Raw genomic sequence first — 18,056 nt, 5'->3', positions numbered from 1 at the left:
TACAGCCTCAACGAGCCGAATTATGATAATTATCGAGGATTAACGCACAATTGTATTAATCGGCTCTCTACGTATCCCTCTATTGTGATAAAATGCGTTTTTCACCTCTAATCCATGCTCAAGTGTTCTTAAAAAATTTTGCCACTGCATTGCCACTTTTAAACAATTGTACAACGTGTTTGACAATTTTTTTAACAGTCCCAAAGTTGGTGATTAATTTTTGGGAAGATATTTGAGTCACAGCTTGTAAGTAAACCGTTTATTTATTTAAGCCTCTCTCATGTATATTAGTCAGGATGTTAAGAATTTATGGATTAAGTGTCTTATTACTTAAGCATGTGTAAAGTTAAGATACCTTTGAATTAAGGGTTCAGAGGGGTTGAGCGATGATTCCAGTATTTGGGGATTTTTTGACACATTGTACTACACTCAATGATCGTGTGCAGAATAATTCAACACTGGGTGAATCAGTTGTTTTATATTTTGAGAACAATGACGATTGAGTAAATTAGTCAACAGTGCAATAGTGGAAGACCGTAACAATTGTGCCACTGAGACAATTCAAACGTTTGTACAACTGACGTCAAAGTGATTGATAGAAATTTGAGGGATTGTTCACTCTCGCAACGATACTTTATCCGATAATTTTTTACCCATGGAGTATTAATGGGCGATTTCAATCTTAGAAGTTAAAGAATTATGACTGTAACTTGTATTTGGAATAAAAGCGGTCCAGTGGTGACGAATGTAAAAAAATGAATTATTTTATTCATCTTGAACTGTTTATTGTTTACTGTCACATGAAAATGATTGTTTTTAAAGTATCGACAACTTTCTTCCCAGGAATTAATCACTACCAGCAGCAGCAGCGTCCTCTCCACCGCTCCCTGAGGCGCTGTCGGATGTGGCATTTGACTCCTCGTCAGAATCCTTTAATACTTTTCCTTTGAAATTTTTCTTGGGTCTGGTTGTTTCAAAGTCAGAGTCTTCCTCGTCGGACGAGTAAATCTTTTCTTTTTCTGAAGAGCAAAGTAAAATAGTGATTGAATGAGTAAATTAAGAAGATTACAGTGTTGAAAATTTTTTGCCTGCAGTTACTCTGAAATTGCAAGGAATTTCGGTATTGGAAATGGAAAATTTTTATGGAAAAATCAATGGACACTGAATGAAGTGGATGAAATACAGTAAATGAACGAGTGACACAATTTTATTAAGACATTCATGAAAACTATAGATTTTAGTTTCATTATTCCATGAAAATTAATAAGTCAGGAAAATTCTGCTTTATTCAAAGCTAAATATGTATATTTTAATTGAGAAAATAAGTAAAGTGGGAAATTTTCGTTTTGCTATAACTCAAAAATGAAAACATCCCCAGAAAAAATTACGCTCTGAATAAATTTCGAGATGAGATACATATCCTGTATGAATGTCCTTTTGTATTCATCATTTTTGAACGATTCAATTCCCTGTTTACAAACTTGTCGAAATTTAAAGGAATTTTATCATTGAAAATTTACAATTTTATTAAAAAATTAACGAAGACTGTAGATTTCAGTTTAATTATTCCATGAAAATTGGTAGAAATCAGGAAAATTAAAACTTCAAGGAATTTCGTCATTGGAAATTGAAAACTTTTATGGAAAAGCCAATGCACACTGAATGGAGTGGATAAAATACAGTAAATGAACGAGTGAATGAACATTACCTTTAGCTGGTGCTCCTTTTTTGTATTTACTCTTGATAGCAGCGAGTGAAATAGCCCCCTCGTCATCCGAGCCATCATCATGATAAGCATCAGTCCCATAGCTTCCAGAAGCCCTCGTTGAGCTTCGTCCACTTCCACTGGACTTCTTGGTTTTGGTCTGGGCCCTCATGGCGACTCTCAGTTTCTCCTCCTCCTTCTTAATCATCTCGTATCGATTCTGATCAGGATTCATCCCCACTTGCGACAGAACCTTGATCCCTGAAGTCTTCTGAGATCTGTCGGCCAACGACATCGTCATTTTTCTGTGGGTGAAGGACTCAGTGGAGTGCGGCCTGAACGTCAATTTCGTCCTGAAAACTGCCTGCCCCTGGAGCCCAGTTCCCTGTCTGATGTAAAGGTGATTGTGGTCCCCCTGGAGTGGCTGCTTGTAAACATCAAATATCTCAGAGCCCAGATGGAGAGACATGCTTCCATCAGACCACCTTACGAACCTCGCATTGCTCTCCTTCCTCATCTTCCCATCATCCCCAAAGACGTCCTTCCACCTGTGGTAATCAGGGTTTACCGACAGATTAAATCGTTTTTTATTTATTAAAATACACTTATTGTTTCGCAAGGTAGATTTCTCAAAATTTTAGCTAGTATCGTGGCAAAAATTTACACAATTTCTTTTTTCATGAATTTTTGAAACTTCGTACATTGAGAGAAAATCGTTTGTTAAAAATGACCAAAAAAGGATTTTTTTGTGTCAAATATGCGAACCCCGCGCTGAGATTGAAAATTTTTATTGCAAAAATGGAGTAAGTCTTTTCAAAAAAAATTATTCTCTGTTCCCAGCAAATGTTCTTTTTATATGAAACGAGGGATAGTAGTTTGTCGTTTCGGCTATTCAATAATCACAGACAAAATTCTTAAATGAAATAATAATAATATGACAGCAATTTTGTAACTTGGGGACAAAATATTTCTGTAAATTTCCCTCTGCAAAAGATATTTGTATTCTAAAAAGGCATCGTCTTGTATGAGCAATAATTCATGTTTGAAACTTTCAAATTCGAACCAAAAACTTTTTTTTTGTAATTCTCAACTAACGATTTTGTTGGCTGAGACAAGACTTGTTTGAGAACTTGTTCGTTTTTCTCTCAATGTATGATATTTTCAATTCTTCAAAGGATTAATTTCATTAATATTCTCATCGTGATTCCCAGGTGAATTATCCCCTACCTGTTCATCGTATTAATCTCGTAAAATAGTTTGAAATTTCTGAACTAAAATCCTTACAAACCTGATGGTATTCTCCACCTTGAGCTTCAACCTGGCCCTTCCCTCCTCGTCCAGCGTCTCCTCCTCGTCAATCTCATCCTCATACGTCTCATGGTCGAACGGTCTAGTCTCCACAGACAAGAAATTGGGCAGTTTAACAAAATGAATTTCCCTCCCAAGATCAGTCGTTATTTTCGGAATCTCGACGTCGATCCTGGTCTCTGGAGGGGGTTCAGGCTCATCCTCCTTCTCTTTGTCCTCATTATCCCCCTGAGTGGGACCCTCACCCCCACTCTCAGAGCGTCCTCGACTGCGACTTCTGCTTCTCGATCTACTCCTACTCCTGCTTCTGCTTCTACTCTTACTTCTACTCTTGCTCCTGCTTCGGCTCCTGCTCCTGCTCTTTCTCTTCTCATTCCCTTCCTCTGGTTCCCCCTCCTTCTCCTTCTCCTCATCAGTGCTGATGTCACTGGCATCACCGAACAGCGCATCAGCCGTGGGTTCAGGGTCTTTTGGCTGCTCCCCCTCGTCCGAATCCGAATCAATCAGTGGCCTCTGCTTCTTCGGCGGTGCCTTCTCAGTGTCTGAACCTGAAGCACTGCCCTCTCGTTTTCTCTTCACCTGTTCAACATCACTGTCATTATCACTTCCCCCTTTGCTCTTGGGACTAGTGGCTCTTCCACTCTCAGGAGATCTGTTTCTACTTCTTGGACTTGCAGATCGTGATTTCGATGGGGATTTAGATCCGGATTTGGATCTGGATCTTGACTTTGATCTAGATTTGGATCTTGACTTTGATCTAGATCTCGACTTGGATCCTGACTTGGATCTAGATTTAGATCTAGACTTGGATCCTGACTTTGATCTAGATTTAGATCTTGACTTTGATCTAGATTTAGATCTTGACTTTGATCTTGATTTGGATCTTCCACTTTTTGGAGAGCCACTGCGAGATCTCGCACTCTCAGGGCTTCCACTGCCTGATCGTGCAGTCTTGGGGGATCCTGGGGAGTCCGATCGTCTGCTAGTTCGTGACACGTGACTCCCTGAACGTTTGCTCTTCAGGGATGATGGACTCCCCGATCTTCTGCTTCTCGGAGATCCTGAGGCATTAGATCTCTGGCTTCCTGATCGTCTGCTCCTTGGAGAGCCTGATGCATTTGACTTACGACTGCCTGACCTAGATCTCGAGCGATTGGATTGATTGGATCGTTGGCTTCCTGGGGATTTGGGGCTCTCGGATCTTGCACTGCCAGCTGGGGATCCTGATCTGCGGGAGCCTGATGCACTTCGAGATCTTGATCTACGTGAACCTGACTGGTTGCTCCGGGGGGATCCAGGGCTTGAGTGGCGGGAGCCTGATCGAGCTGGGGAAGCTCCTGCACTTGGGGCTGATCTGTGAGTACTTCTGGAACGACTTCGACTCACTCGTTGGGATCCGGGGGACTGTGGCCCGTCCTCAACGTCTGAACGATCGTTCCTGGGGTTCCCTGGGGTGGGAACTGGGGCACGAGATGCCGGGGAACCACTGCGAGAGGAGGCTGATGAGGCTGAACCACTCTCTGATTCAGAACCTGAGGGAGAACGAGATTTCCAGGATTTTTTAAGCAGTTCTATACTGAGAGAAAAACAAACACGTTGTTAAACAAGTCTTGTTTGGGCCAATAAAATCGCTAGTTGACAATTGCCAAAAAAGAATTTGTTCAGTTCGAATTTGAAAGTCTCAAACATGAATAATTGCTCTGCTTTCGACAGCAACGAAATATTTGGCTCAAGAGGCGGATAATTCACACCAGACGGTGCCTTTTCAGGATGAAAATATCTCATACAGAGGAAAATTTATCAACAAATATTTTATCCCTAATTACAAGGTTTCTATCGTATCATTATGATTGTTTCAGTTAAGGGTTCATTTTTTGTCTGTGATTATTAGACAGCCGAAATGAAAAACTACTATCCCTTGATTCGCATAAAACAAAGATTTTTCGGGAGCAAAATACGAATGGGAGTATGGAATATCAAAGGAGTAGTGCTAGAAATAACATTTCTTGCATGTAGGGGACGGTGGGGCAAAATGAAACACGGGGCAAAATGAAACAGCAAGAAAATCTTGTGATCTAAGGGAGATAGGACGATTTTCATGGGAACCTTTTTTGTAGAGAATTTTACAAGCTACAAAAAAGGTCCTCTTCAAAAATGTCCTATCTCCTTTAGATGACGAGATTTTCCCACTGTTTCATTTTGCCCCGTGTTTCATTTTGCCCCATGCTTCCCTAAAGAGAATGTAATTTTTTTTGAACTACTAAATCTATTTTTTCGACAAAAATTTTTCATTCTGGCGCATTCTCTGCATGTTTGGCACAAAAAAACCCTTTTTTGATAATTTTCAAAAAACTATTTTCTTGGTACAAGTAAGACTTGTTTGAGAACTTTGTAGTTTTTCTCTCAGTGTAGTGAAGCTGGAACTAGCGGAATATTCGACAATGGAAAATTCCATTTGGAGTTTTTTGAGGTTTAAGGGTCAAACAAACGCAGGGGTAAATTTTTTTGGGTAAAAACGAGTCGTTTCGTGCTTTAACAATGTTTGAAGGCCCTGAGATCTTGCTAGCCTCCACTTTCTAATTCTAACCTATGATTCACTCGATAAATGAAACAGAAAGGTTTTTGCGGGTGGAGTGTTTTGATTTTTAGGAGTTTTACTTACCGGAGTCTCCGGAGGAATCTCGACGGCTGAGTCCAGTGATTGGCATTATTTTTTAATTAAAAATTGGAATAATAACACGAGATCTTGCTCACGACAACTGTTTACTTAGCGGCTAAAATAAAACATAGAGCTGTCATTGTTACCAACACATGATAAGCTTTTTTATTCGAATGTAAAAATGGGAAACAACGTTCTGAGAGTTTTGATCATTTTAATTTCTCAATCTATTGCGGTGTACTTAAAAATGAAAATTTTAATTTTTATGAAACTTAACTATAACTAATAGAATTTCCAGTAAATTCCCAATCGAAATTCTTAGCGAATGCGCTATGCTTTCTCGTGTTTTTCTCTTCAAAACCGTGCATTCTTGTATTTTTTTCTTGAGAATAAATTATTAAAATACCGATGAATCCTAGAATATAAATTGAAATATTTTCCCCAACATGTCAAGGCTGCAGAGGAATCATGTCAGTGAAACGTATACTAACGAACTGTCTAAAATATGCAAACATCAGAAGGAACATGAAACTAATAGTAACTAGACAAAATAGGTTCAGCAGGGGAATGAGAATCGCCTAAATGGGGATATGATGGCTTCCATACCTTCAGGAATGTATTAATTAGCAGAAAAAAATCATTTGAAGTGAAAATACCGAAACAAAGAACAATTAATTTAAAAAATAGTTGAATGCAACCGAAACCCCTAATTTCTGGACGACTGGGCCGTAGTTTTTTTATTTATTAAAGGAAATGATAAAATTATACACGAAGAATATTATTGAAAGGTGAAATAATCAGTACAATTTTCATTTTATTTGTGGAACATTCAACGCAAGTTCAAATCGTCCAGAAACTAATCCCCATCCAGAGATTGACCTGTTCGCCCTACTAAATGAAGAAAAAATGCTAAAAAAATATTTAAACTACTCAAATTAATGAAAATATACTTGGGGTGGCTGGGGTAAAATGGACACTAGATTTTTTTAAAATTCCTCATAACTTAGAAACAAATTTACCAATTGACCTCAGTTTAGGCTCGTCACAAAGGGAAAGAGTTGTTCTTTGTATTGAAAAAAAAAAATTGAATTCTATCAACATTTCAATCCCTCATTAACATTTAAAAAAAAGTCAAAAGTGTCCGTTTTACCCCCCCCCCCCCATCTAATATAATGAATATTTAACTGAATATTTAACAAAATGTATCAAATTTCTTACAGGCTCGTCACAAAGGGAAAGAGTTGTTCTTTGTATTGAAAAAAAAAAATTGAATTTTCTCAACATTTCAATCCCTCATTAACATTTTAAAAAAAGTCAAAAGTGTCCGTTTTACCCCAACCTCCCCTACACTACATAAGATATTTCTCGAGAAGAAAGAAGTATATGTTAGTACAAATAGGAATAGCAAATGATTGAAACTACATCGAGTTGTAATTCTACAAATATTATCAAATAAATGCATTATTCCATGCAATCTAGCTAGCGCGCGTCTTTCCTAGTACNTTCTTACTAGAGTCACCAAGAACTTGGTTGTTGTTCCGAGTTTAAATAAATAAAAAAAATCAAATATTTATACTTCCAGACCCAAAATTCAACTGAAACTGCACATTTATGTACCGAGCAAAATCTCCCCGAGTTTGAGGATTCCCCCGCGAGATGGAGCCGGCAGTAACTTCCGCCGCGTCGTTTCCACGGACACGCGAGCTCCCGAGAAACTCGTCCGAATTGAAGTAGGGGAGAGTGGAAAGCACGGCGGTAGGGATGTAATGCCAAAGGGGGTACACACGAACCAGAAGGAAGAAGCTCCGTTTTAGCCCGAGTTAGTGACACCTGTTGCTCGGTAGGAAACATCCGTGGTTGACGGGAGCATGGCCGGTTCGTCCGAAGTTAAGACGCTTTTATCACGACACAAGGCGTCACTACTCCGTGAATTAAATACAACCGATTTGCTGAGTGTATTAGTTAAACGTTGTGTTATAACTGAAATTGACAAGGACGCGGTTGCTGGTAACGCCGATAGATCCGCTGTTGCGGACATTGATCTATTTATCGACGTCATCGGGGCTAAGGGGTTCGATGCATTCAGGGAATTCTGTTTTGCACTTGAGGCCGAGTGTCCCCATGTTCTCACGGATCTACTTGTTGATCAACACAGCCTTACCGGTGAGTAATCAGTAATTTTTGATATTTCGGTGGAAAATTCGGAAACTGGTGGAGAAATAAAGCTGAAACTAGGGAAAGCTTCGATTTAGGCGAATCTGGGGGGGTAAAGATATTTTTAAGTCATCAACTAATTCCTGTGTAGTTGAAAAGAAATTTATCATATGATTATTTGATCCGTAAACCCTTAAAATGCATAATTTCCACTGATTTTTCCGTAAAATTTTGAATTTTTAGTGATGACATTCCTTGAAATAGCAGTGAAATTATGATGCGATAAATATCTCCAATAAATATACCGGAAATTTTAGCCTAAAATTACCCTAAAACCCCGAAAAGCCCCAAACTAAAAAATTAAAGAAAACATTTCGCATGAATTCCGTGATTCCGAGATGAATGCACTGATTTTTCCGTAAAATTTTCAATTTTCAATCATGAAATTCCTTGAAATAGCAGTGAAATTATGATGCGATAAATATCTCCAATAAATATACCGGAAATTTTAGCCTAAAATTACCCTAAAACCCCGAAAAGCCCCAAACTAAAAAATTAAAGAAAACATTTCGCATGAATTCCGTGATTCCGCGAAAAAGTCAGTGATTTTTCCGTAAAATTTTGAATTTTTAATCATGAAATTCCTTGAAATAGCAGTGAAATTATAATGCGATAAATATTTCCAATAAATGTACCGGAAATTCCTGCCTAAAATTTCCCCTAAAACCCTGAAAAATCCTCTAAACTAAAAAATTAAAGAAAACATTTTGCATGAATCCCGTGATTCCGAGATGAATGCACTGATTTTTCCGTAAAATTTTCAATTTTCAATCATGAAATTCCTTGAAATAGCAGTGAAATTATGATGCGATAAATATCTCCAATAAATATACCGGAAATTTTAGCCTAAAATTACCCTAAAACCCCGAAAAGCCCCAAACTAAAAAATTAAAGAAAACATTTCGCATGAATTCCGTGATTCCGCGAAAAAGTCAGTGATTTTTCCGTAAAATTTTGAATTTTTAATCATGAAATTCCTTGAAATAGCAGTGAAATTATAATGCGATAAATATTTCCAATAAATGTACCGGAAATTCCTGCCTAAAATTTCCCCTAAAACCCTGAAAAATCCTCTAAACTAAAAAATTAAAGAAAGCATTTTGCATGAATTCCGTGATTCCGTGAAGAATTCACTGATTTTTCCGTAAAATTTTCAATTTTCAATCATGAAATTCCTTGAAATTGCAGTGACATTATATGATTTTACCAAAAATTTCGTGAATGTCAGTAAAATCTTGTGTTAATCCACTCCTTCCCTCCCCCAAACTCCCAAAGTTTATCATTTCACGAGCAGAATAATGAGGAAATAGTGGAGCAATCAAAATAGTTCATTACCCAAGTGTTTACGTAGAAAAGAGGAAATTAAAATCTAAATTGCCTGCCACTCTCGTGCGGCATTACCGAACAGAGACATCTCATTTTCCACCTTTTTTTATCCCTCGTCAACACGGTTAAATACAGAAATAAAAGAAACGTGCTCCTAGAGTTGCGGATGTACGGCTGATTAACGTTGAGAAATTCTCCCGCTATTTCATTCACAAGTACCCTATACTCGGCTAGTTTGAATTTCACTCCGGAAGAATAAACTTCCTCCCAAACAGTAATCCATTTTCTTATTTTTATTGTTCAGCCCATTGGGATCACTGTTTACTTTCGATCCCAGTGGTTGGGGAAAATCGTCATCGATGGGTCTTTCATCAGAGCTGATGTGATTTTACGCTCAGAAAGACAAATATTTTTTCCCCTCAAAAGGATCCACTCAGGCCTGCGATTATCCGTTTCCCAAGGCGTTTGCCAGTGCAAATAAACAGAGATGCTCTTATTCCCGATGCAAAAGGTCTTCTCGGAATAGTACAAGAAAAACATAAAAAATTATCAGTGGTTGACGTAATGTGAGTTGGCGCTGGACACATGGCCATCCGAGAAGTCCAACCTCTTGGGGGCTCGCGCTGGCAAATTAAGACAAACTTCTCGTTTTTATCTCCCTTTTCCTTTGTCCACACAATGTCTCTCTGCATTCAGTTAGTACTATCCCCCCCCCCGTTCCCTGCCCCTTTCAAACACTCCTGTCGAGGCCGTGACGTGACAGAATGCCGATGTATGCAGTCTATTCAGGTAGCACACGCAAGGCAATTCCCTCCCCCCAGCTAAGCCCCCTGGAACGAGCCTTGATTTTTCAATTTTTCCGAAAAACTGAGCATTCTTGTTGAATTCTCTTCCTCAGTATTTTCTGCACGCCCAACGGACTGTAGAATTTTAGTAGAGGGGGACACCGTGGGTATTGTTTTTCAACTGAAGACTCATTGTGCAACGTGGGAAGTAAAATTCCCACGGCAGGGAGGAACCCCTTCTTCACTTCCGTAACTTCTTAATTACCAATCGTTGATTCGTTGTTTCTTCACTCGGGTGTGCTCTAGTGTATGTGCAAGGAGGATGGGACGAGATGGGCATTCTATTTTGAGTTGAATTGGGTATTTGAGAGAAGAAATATTTCAGTGTGTGTTCAAAGATTGTATTTTAATATTTTAATGCACGAAAAGTGATGTTGTCAACGATTTTACAAAAAAAAAAAATGCGCAAAATGTTTTGAAAAAAAAATGCACAGAAATAGCGACAGATGATCCTCTATTAAAAAATAGGTGAACATTTGATGAACATTTTTGGTCAGCAATCTATTTCGCCCATCTTAGCTTATGAATAAAAAATACTTATTTATGTATAATATAAATATAAAACCTTGATAATGTTATTAATAATAATAACATTTATGTATTATGTATATAATGTATTATTATTTAATATATTTTCTATATAAATAAGTATTATTTATTCATAAATTAAGAGAAACTTGAAATATTCTTAAGTCTAGCATAGGCTTGACGAAATAGATTGCCGACCGAAAATATTTCAACCATTTTTTAATAGAGGATTGACGTGAAAATTGGTGGACAGTTCTTCGGAAAAGGTTACATTTTCACACTTGGAAAACACTTGCACCTGATTTCATAAATAAAGTGAATTTTTCGCCGTAAAATTTTTTGAATACATGAGGATCAAAAATAATCTGCAGAAATAAGGGATGAAAAAATTTAATAGAAAAACCTCGCAAATTCGTTGGAAAATTCTATTGCATTTCTACTGAATTTTCTGTTAGTTTTTGGCCGATGCTATTAAAATGCTCAATAGAGAATATTCAATAGAAAGTCAATAGAATTCGATTTTTTTATATAACTTATTCTATTGAGATATTTACTGCAGAATTTCCTCGGCTCGAATTTTCCAAGTTTTTTGTTTGATTTTCTTGACGAGAACAAAAGAAAAATCGAATGAAAAAACTTGGGAAATTTGAGCCGAGGAAATTCTATAGAAAATATCTGAAGAGAATAAGTTATATAGAAAAATCAAATTCTATCAACTTTTTCTGTTGAATATTTTCTATTCAACATTTCAGTACAATCGGCCAAAAACTAATGGAACGTTCAATAGAAATCCAATAAAATTGTCTAACGAATTAGCTAGGTTTTTCTATAAAATTTTTTCAGGCGTGATGAGTGTAGCCAATCATGCGCGCACGGAGCGCGCCCTTTTCCCAGTCATTAAAAAACCTTTCAAGATGTTCATTTTACTCTATTCGACCCCTCTTCGTCGGAAAGTCCTAATTGACAGAAAATTCTCCCCTAATTACGTAAATTATATTTCATTAGGACTTCTGCAATGACTTTGAGTTGTTTGTAGGACAGGAGATCAACGAAACTTGTCGTAACATCAGTCGTTCCCACCGCTAGACCAGTTTTAGCGTATCACATTTAACAGGTTCGTCCTACCTTGTGTTTTGTATCAGTCGACCTGGATAATCAGCGTGGTAACATGGCGCTCAATTGCGAAAATGAGGGAAAAACTTGTTTTAATAGTTTTTAATGTTGTCACTGCAGTTGGATTTTTCTGATCACTTATCGTGGTTGAGGTTTTTTCCACCCAATTCTTCACTTATTTGCGCTAAACTCCGGTGAAAATCGAGCCGTTCCTGGCACTACTGGCTAGTGACGGATATGGCGATCTTGGACTGGTACCGAAGATGGCACGACCCTCGTGTCTACTTATACCGAACAGTCCAGGACACAAGAAAAAACTCGTGATAAATACAAGGAAAAATAGTAGTAAGAAAATTGCAATTACTAGGAGATAAATAATGGCTAACGACATTTTTTAAATAGTCTTCAATTGTTCTCGGCTGTTTAATTCCATTCGGTAAAGTCGGCTGGGTTCATTTGTATTGCGATACAAATGACTGTCAATCCATTTAGGTGGAACCTCTTAGGTCTCTTCGCTAATGGTGCTGGCTCGGGTAATTACCACTAATTTTCCACCTAAACTGGGAAAGAAAGGATGTCATAATCCCCTCGGAACAGAATAATTTTTGACGAATCAGAGGAAGTGACTTTGTAATTCTGACATTCATTAACTAATTCTCACGATAACTGACACCTCAGATCGTGAAATCTGATCTTGATAACCTTGCACTGTTCGAATTGTTCTTTTTTTCTAATTTCACTGCTTTCAGTGTTCAAAAATTATTCTTGACATTTTTGTTACTGAAGAAAAGTGCGGGAATTTAGGCAATTATTTTTACGACTTCTCAATCAATTGAAAATTAAATTCAATGTAATATGAATCTGAAAAAGTCAATTTCATTGAATTCAGTAGCGAAGGGGTAAAGCGGTATAAGTCAGTTTTGACTATTCGCCAGTTTTCAATGAATATCTCGGAATCTAAGGGAGATAGTAAAATTGTTGTTATAACCTTTTTTGTAGAGCCGATTGAGAGCTACAACAAATGTAATTACGAAAATTTCGCTATCTCTCTTGGATTCGGAGATATTCTTCAAAAACTCACCTGGGAGATGAGTCGACTTAAATCGTTTTACCACTTCGCTACTGAATTAAACAATTTCCTCTGAAATTGGAGTTGCATTCGTAAAACTGAAAATTCAAACGGAACTGTCACTTCAATTTGAGATGAAATGGTTCTTCATATGCCTGAAGAATTAAATTATTTATCGATAAATAAATAATTGATGTATGGAGATGTCGTGTGAATGACTCGATGTTAAAAATTCAGAGCCTCGCAAAAATTCCGACCTTTGACCGCGAAATGTGGCATGGCATCCTCTCATCAATTAGCATGAATGATTGATGTGTTTATTCCGCAGGGGAGCATCAACAGCAAGACTGTGAAGAGGAGGAGGCGAAGCGTGAGCAGAAGCTTAGAGAGCAGGAGGCTGAAGACGAGGAGGACATAAAGGTTGTTAACACCATGGAAACGCCAACGCCGAGGGAACTCGACGAGCCCAGTGGTGCTGACATTAATGGCAGCGGAGAGTCCGACGACTGCATCAAAGAGTGGTGAGTATATTTCATTGCGGGACATAAATTTCGAATCAGAAGAAGGAATCGCCAGGGAATAGTTCTCAAAAATATCTTTATGACCTAGACTCATTATGTCTTAATTCACCTTCGAGCATTAGTAAAAATCTCGTAATTTATTACACCAATGATAAGATTGGATTTGAATTGATGGGCGCAACAGGCCCACGAGAGATACGAGTCCTATATAAAGATTTAAGTGCATCAGGCAACCAGTCCTGAACCGGAAACACAGGAAGCTAGCCTGCCTCCAGGCGTCGAACGCCCCAGCCTTCAGCTTGAACTCGTTTAAAATCGCCCGATAAACTCTTACTCGGGGAGATTGAAGGAAGTAGAACGATCTTATGGCCTCGGCTCACGATCAACTGCACATTTTTGTTCATTTATTTTTCATCTACGTACGAAATCTGCACTACTGACAATTTTTGGCTGAATTTTTGTCCATATTTGGACGTCCGCATAAAAAGGACCACTTTGTCGATATGGTGTTATGTATACTCTGATAATATTGATAACATTCCGCACATTTTGAGCCCAAAATGATCTTCATAGGGTCAAAAATGACATCTTGGAGAAGATGGAAAAAACAATTTAACATTGCTGCAAATGGGAGTTGCTGACACAAAAACGTGAATATCTCGGAAACTAGAATCGACAAAGTGGTCCCTTTTCATGTGGACGTCCACATTTGTTGAAATGTCGACAACTTGACATGACACACATGTCAAGACTATGTGTCATGTCATGTCTAGACTATGTGTTAAATGTCATTTTTTCAAAAATCGTTTTCTCGAAAAAATGTTCGGAAACTAAAGTTGATATTGCGCGTAAAAAAAAACTCGTGGTCTATTCTATAATCTCTGAAGAGGATTTCCCCCATAAAAAGTTGCCTGAACTGCTCGGCTATCCTTAATGCCACTCTGATCAAAATTTCTAGTTAACTGTCCACGAAATTGCAATATTTCTCTAACAGTTTGACCGTCACTTACAGCTTTCGTTGATTCTGCGAATGTAATAGTGGAAAACGAGAGCAATTGCGCTAGTAATGATTAGGAAACGAGGCAGACGTGAGTCACGCTGACCCTTCAGGGCGGACGTGAACAGTAAATGATTTCGAAATCAGTGTATGAGGATTTCCGGGACTCGTGCTTTCGTCGTGATCCATAAATCACCGCCGAGAATCCATAATTAAATTTTATTGATTAATATGCGGGGCAAAATTTTCTCGCGTTTTCATCAACCTCAGAACTCATTAAACTGATGGTGACGCCCGTCTCCGCGAATCTCGTGAGGGGTTTTACATGGGATTTGGTAGAAACTTATCTCTCTTATACATCGCATGGGAAGTTTCTGAGGGACAAAACTTTAAGGGATATTGAATTCAACGGTGGTGTGGGGAGGTGAGAATCTGAGAAAGAGAGACGAGGAGTTTCAAGAGGCTTTGGTGAATCGAATTTCCGGAATTGTGAGGGTGAACTTCGATGGAACAGCCTGCATCCAAACCGGGTAGGGAAATTCCCGAGATTTTATTAAATTCTAGCTGTCCCGGATTATCACGACACTTGAGACACTACTGCAGAACAGGATTTCTGTCTGAATTTATCGCGTCCATATCAGGAAATTTTTTATAAGTGCAATTCCGGGAAATTTATTCATTGCAATGGAGAGAGATGTTCAGTAAAAATTACGGAACTCAGTTCACTCACCGATTACGGAATCGACTCAGAAAATTTAAGTGACGGTATCCTAATTTTTCACAGGAGATTCAGATAAAAATTACGGAACGCTCTGGAAAAATTCCGTGACAGTTCCGTAAAATTTCCTACAACCACATTTCACTGCGGAATTACGGAAAAGATATGTCATTTTTATTGAATATTTCTCTCCGTGTGAAAAATCACAGATTTCATTGATTGTCTGTTCAATTATTGACTGAATTATCCAGTGAATTTTGAGGTAATAGAAAAATGGAGTAATTCGTGAATTTTTCGATTGTTCTAATTAAAGCTATTTAAATTCCCTTAAATTCAAAATTGATGGAAAATGTAAATATCGGACTAATTATTCCATGAAAATTAATAGAAATAAAAAAATTTCATGTGGATATATCCCCTAATTTTCAAATTAATTGAAATTTCAATTCACTCAGGGAATCTCCGTCCTTCTGCAGCTAAAAAATTAGAAATTCCATTGAATTTTCTATGATATTTGAATTAAATATTGTTGAATTCTATTTTTCTTCTTTCAAAATTGCAGGATTCAATCGTGAAAGAGGAGATTCATTCATTTTTACAGACCTACGAATAGAACGATGTTTTTAACATTTAGTTTTTATGATCGCGTGATAAAATGCCTGATGCGGTTGATGCTTTATCCCACCCTTTTCCGTTCTCACGTTGGAGTGTATAATGCTACCTCTAAACCGCCGCCACGGGATCTACCATAGACTATCTCCCCAAGACCTCTGTTCTCCACCGCTACTCATCCTCTCCGAAGTGACTGGAAAAATTAAGGATTCAGGGGGACGTGGAAATCCAGGATTTCATAGGCACCCCATGTCGTGAACACACACGTTCGGCATCATTTAGATAAGCTCGTGCAAAACCATCTGCCCCCTGCCAGGATAATCTTCCCAATTAAGCACTCTAATTAGACCTGATTTATTCGATTCGCCAGTTGCTCCCTCGTGGGTACTCCGAGCAACTGTTCCATACAATTTCTACAAATTGCAATGATAGCTCAACCGCTTGAAAATTCCAAACATTTTATAATTAGATTATTCCAAGTTAAATCTCAAAACTTATTCCGACTTTTATATCAAGTTTTAATGATACACTCAAACGTTCCACTTCGATCGAATCGTGAAAGTTTTGTCTCGAGGGTACGAATAGTTCTGTTTCCAGAAAGAAAGTTGAGGTGCGTCGTGAACCGCTCAACGGGTCACCGGAAATTTTTTGTCTCGTCGCTTGCAGAAGAAATTTATTGTCCAAACTTTTTGTGTTCAAACGTTTATCTTTTATATTTTTAACAAGTGCCATTTGTAATGACATTTCAGGAAATCTCTTCATGGAAAAATTTGATGTTTCATTGATTTCTTTAACCGTAGTCTGGTCACCAAACGCGCCCCTGCGATTGGTTACCTCCGCGGGGATTCCCCGCCGTGTTATTTAGGGTTTGGTGTTGCCGAATTTACTCTACACTACCCGGGCGCGTTTGGCGAGTTTCCGGCAACGTCGCGTCATGGACAATTTCATTTAACAGGGGAAAAATAACTCAGCTGTCCAAAATAATTTGTTTTCCTTAGGAATTTTGGGAAATATGTTGTACTCAAAACTATTGCAATTTTTTAGACACTTCAATTGGCGAAGTCACATTCTTTTGAATTTTTTCGGTTAGCCAGTCAATTGTGATTAAAGAAAAATGACGTGGGACGGGGTTTACCTCATAGGGTGACCAATCTATGGTTAAATTATCAATTTCAGTTAAATAATTCAGTAAATAATGTAAATTTAGATAAATGTATTCTTGAATTTTTCATCAACTCAAAATTGACAAAATTCTCATTTTATTTTACTTGAAATTGAAATTTCGTGGAATTTCACCCGAAATCGGGAATCTTATAACGTCTTCGGAACATTTCCGGTACAGTTAGAAATTTTTATTACGTGACAGTTCCATCAAAATTTCAAGGAATTCCGTTATTAAAAATCCACACGGTGTGAAAAATAACAGAAACTGTAAATTTTATTTCAATGATTCCATGAAATCAGGAAAATTCAGGTAAATAAATTTTCTATTAACTGAAGATTCAAGTTTCATTATTAATAAAAAATTTTCAAAGGTTTAAGTCTCAAGAGTACGCATGGTTTCGTTCCAGAAAGAAACTTTTTGTGTCCAAACGTAGATTTTTTTAACAAGTAACATTTTTAATAAAATTTGAGAGAATGTCTTCATTAAAAAATCTGATATTTCATTGATTTTTTAAAATTATAAATGTCAGTTCCATTATTCACTAAATGTTGTAAATTTAAATAAATGTATTCTTGAATTTGAAGCTGATGAAAAATTCAAGAAATTTGCAAAATTCTCATTTTATTCTACTTGAAATTATTCAAATTTCCTCGAGTTTCACCCGAAATTGGGAATCTTATAACGTTTTCGGAACCTTTCCGGTAGAGTTCGAAATTTTTATTACGTGACACTTCCATCAAAATTTCAAGAAATTCCGTCATTAGAAATCCACACTGTGTGAAAAATAACAGAAACAGTAAATTTTATTTCAATGATTCCATAAAATCAGGAAAATTCACATAAATATATTCTCAAATTTTCAATTAACTGAAGATTCAAGTTTGATTAAATTAAAAAATTTTCAAAGGTTTGAGTCTCGAGGGTACGTATAATTTTCTTTCCAGAAAGAAAGTTGAGATGCGTCGTGAACCTCTTAACGGGTCGCCGGAAAATGTTTTGTGTCATCACATGAAAAAACTTGCCCCGGGAGTTTACCTTTGACGTATGAAGGGCGGGCGTTCATTATGAACGTACATGCAGGCGCGTTCATGTCTTCGCACTAATTTTAGGACTTCCTGAGATTGAGTGGAACAGTCTGATATTTTTGTTTCCTATTCGCTTCGGTAAACTGACTCAAGTTTGACAGGCATTTGAGAAGGATCCATTCTCTTTTACTGCGCGTACCAAATCGTAAAACTGCTCGGGAAATTGCAAGTGATGGGAAACTATTTTATTG

The 18,056-nt window shown here is 37.6% G+C and overlaps 2 protein-coding genes across 4 annotated transcripts in view; one reads left to right on the top strand and one right to left on the bottom strand.

Moving 5' to 3' along the window:
• Window positions 1-769: 769 nt before the first annotated feature.
• LOC107038143 (another transcription unit protein) lies at window positions 770-5,781 on the bottom strand. The gene is made up of 4 exons (XM_015257057.2): window positions 5,676-5,781; window positions 2,994-4,545; window positions 1,709-2,253; window positions 770-1,019 (listed from the first exon to the last, which is right to left on the bottom strand). Exons 1-4 carry the CDS (start codon window positions 5,719-5,721, stop codon window positions 847-849), a joined length of 2,316 nt encoding a protein of 771 aa, XP_015112543.1. The 5' UTR covers window positions 5,722-5,781; the 3' UTR covers window positions 770-846.
• Window positions 5,782-7,418: 1,637 nt separating this feature from the next.
• The window catches only part of LOC107037888 (tight junction protein ZO-1), a 63,894-nt gene continuing 53,256 nt past the window's right edge, over window positions 7,419-18,056 (top strand). For all 3 annotated transcript variants that reach the window (XM_015256703.1, XM_015256695.1, XM_015256712.1), the window contains exons 1-2: window positions 7,419-7,835; window positions 13,096-13,288. In XM_015256703.1, the coding sequence (XP_015112189.1) occupies window positions 7,541-7,835; window positions 13,096-13,288 (488 nt within the window). In that variant the 5' untranslated portion in view covers window positions 7,419-7,540. The remainder of the gene's footprint in view (window positions 7,836-13,095; window positions 13,289-18,056) is intronic.

This window comes from Diachasma alloeum, unplaced genomic scaffold, assembly GCF_001412515.2.
Source record: "Diachasma alloeum isolate Michigan unplaced genomic scaffold, Dall2.0 Dall_scaffold_00177, whole genome shotgun sequence".
NCBI classification, from domain to species: Eukaryota; Metazoa; Arthropoda; class Insecta; order Hymenoptera; family Braconidae; genus Diachasma; species Diachasma alloeum.
This window is presented reverse-complemented; position numbering and strand designations above follow the sequence as displayed.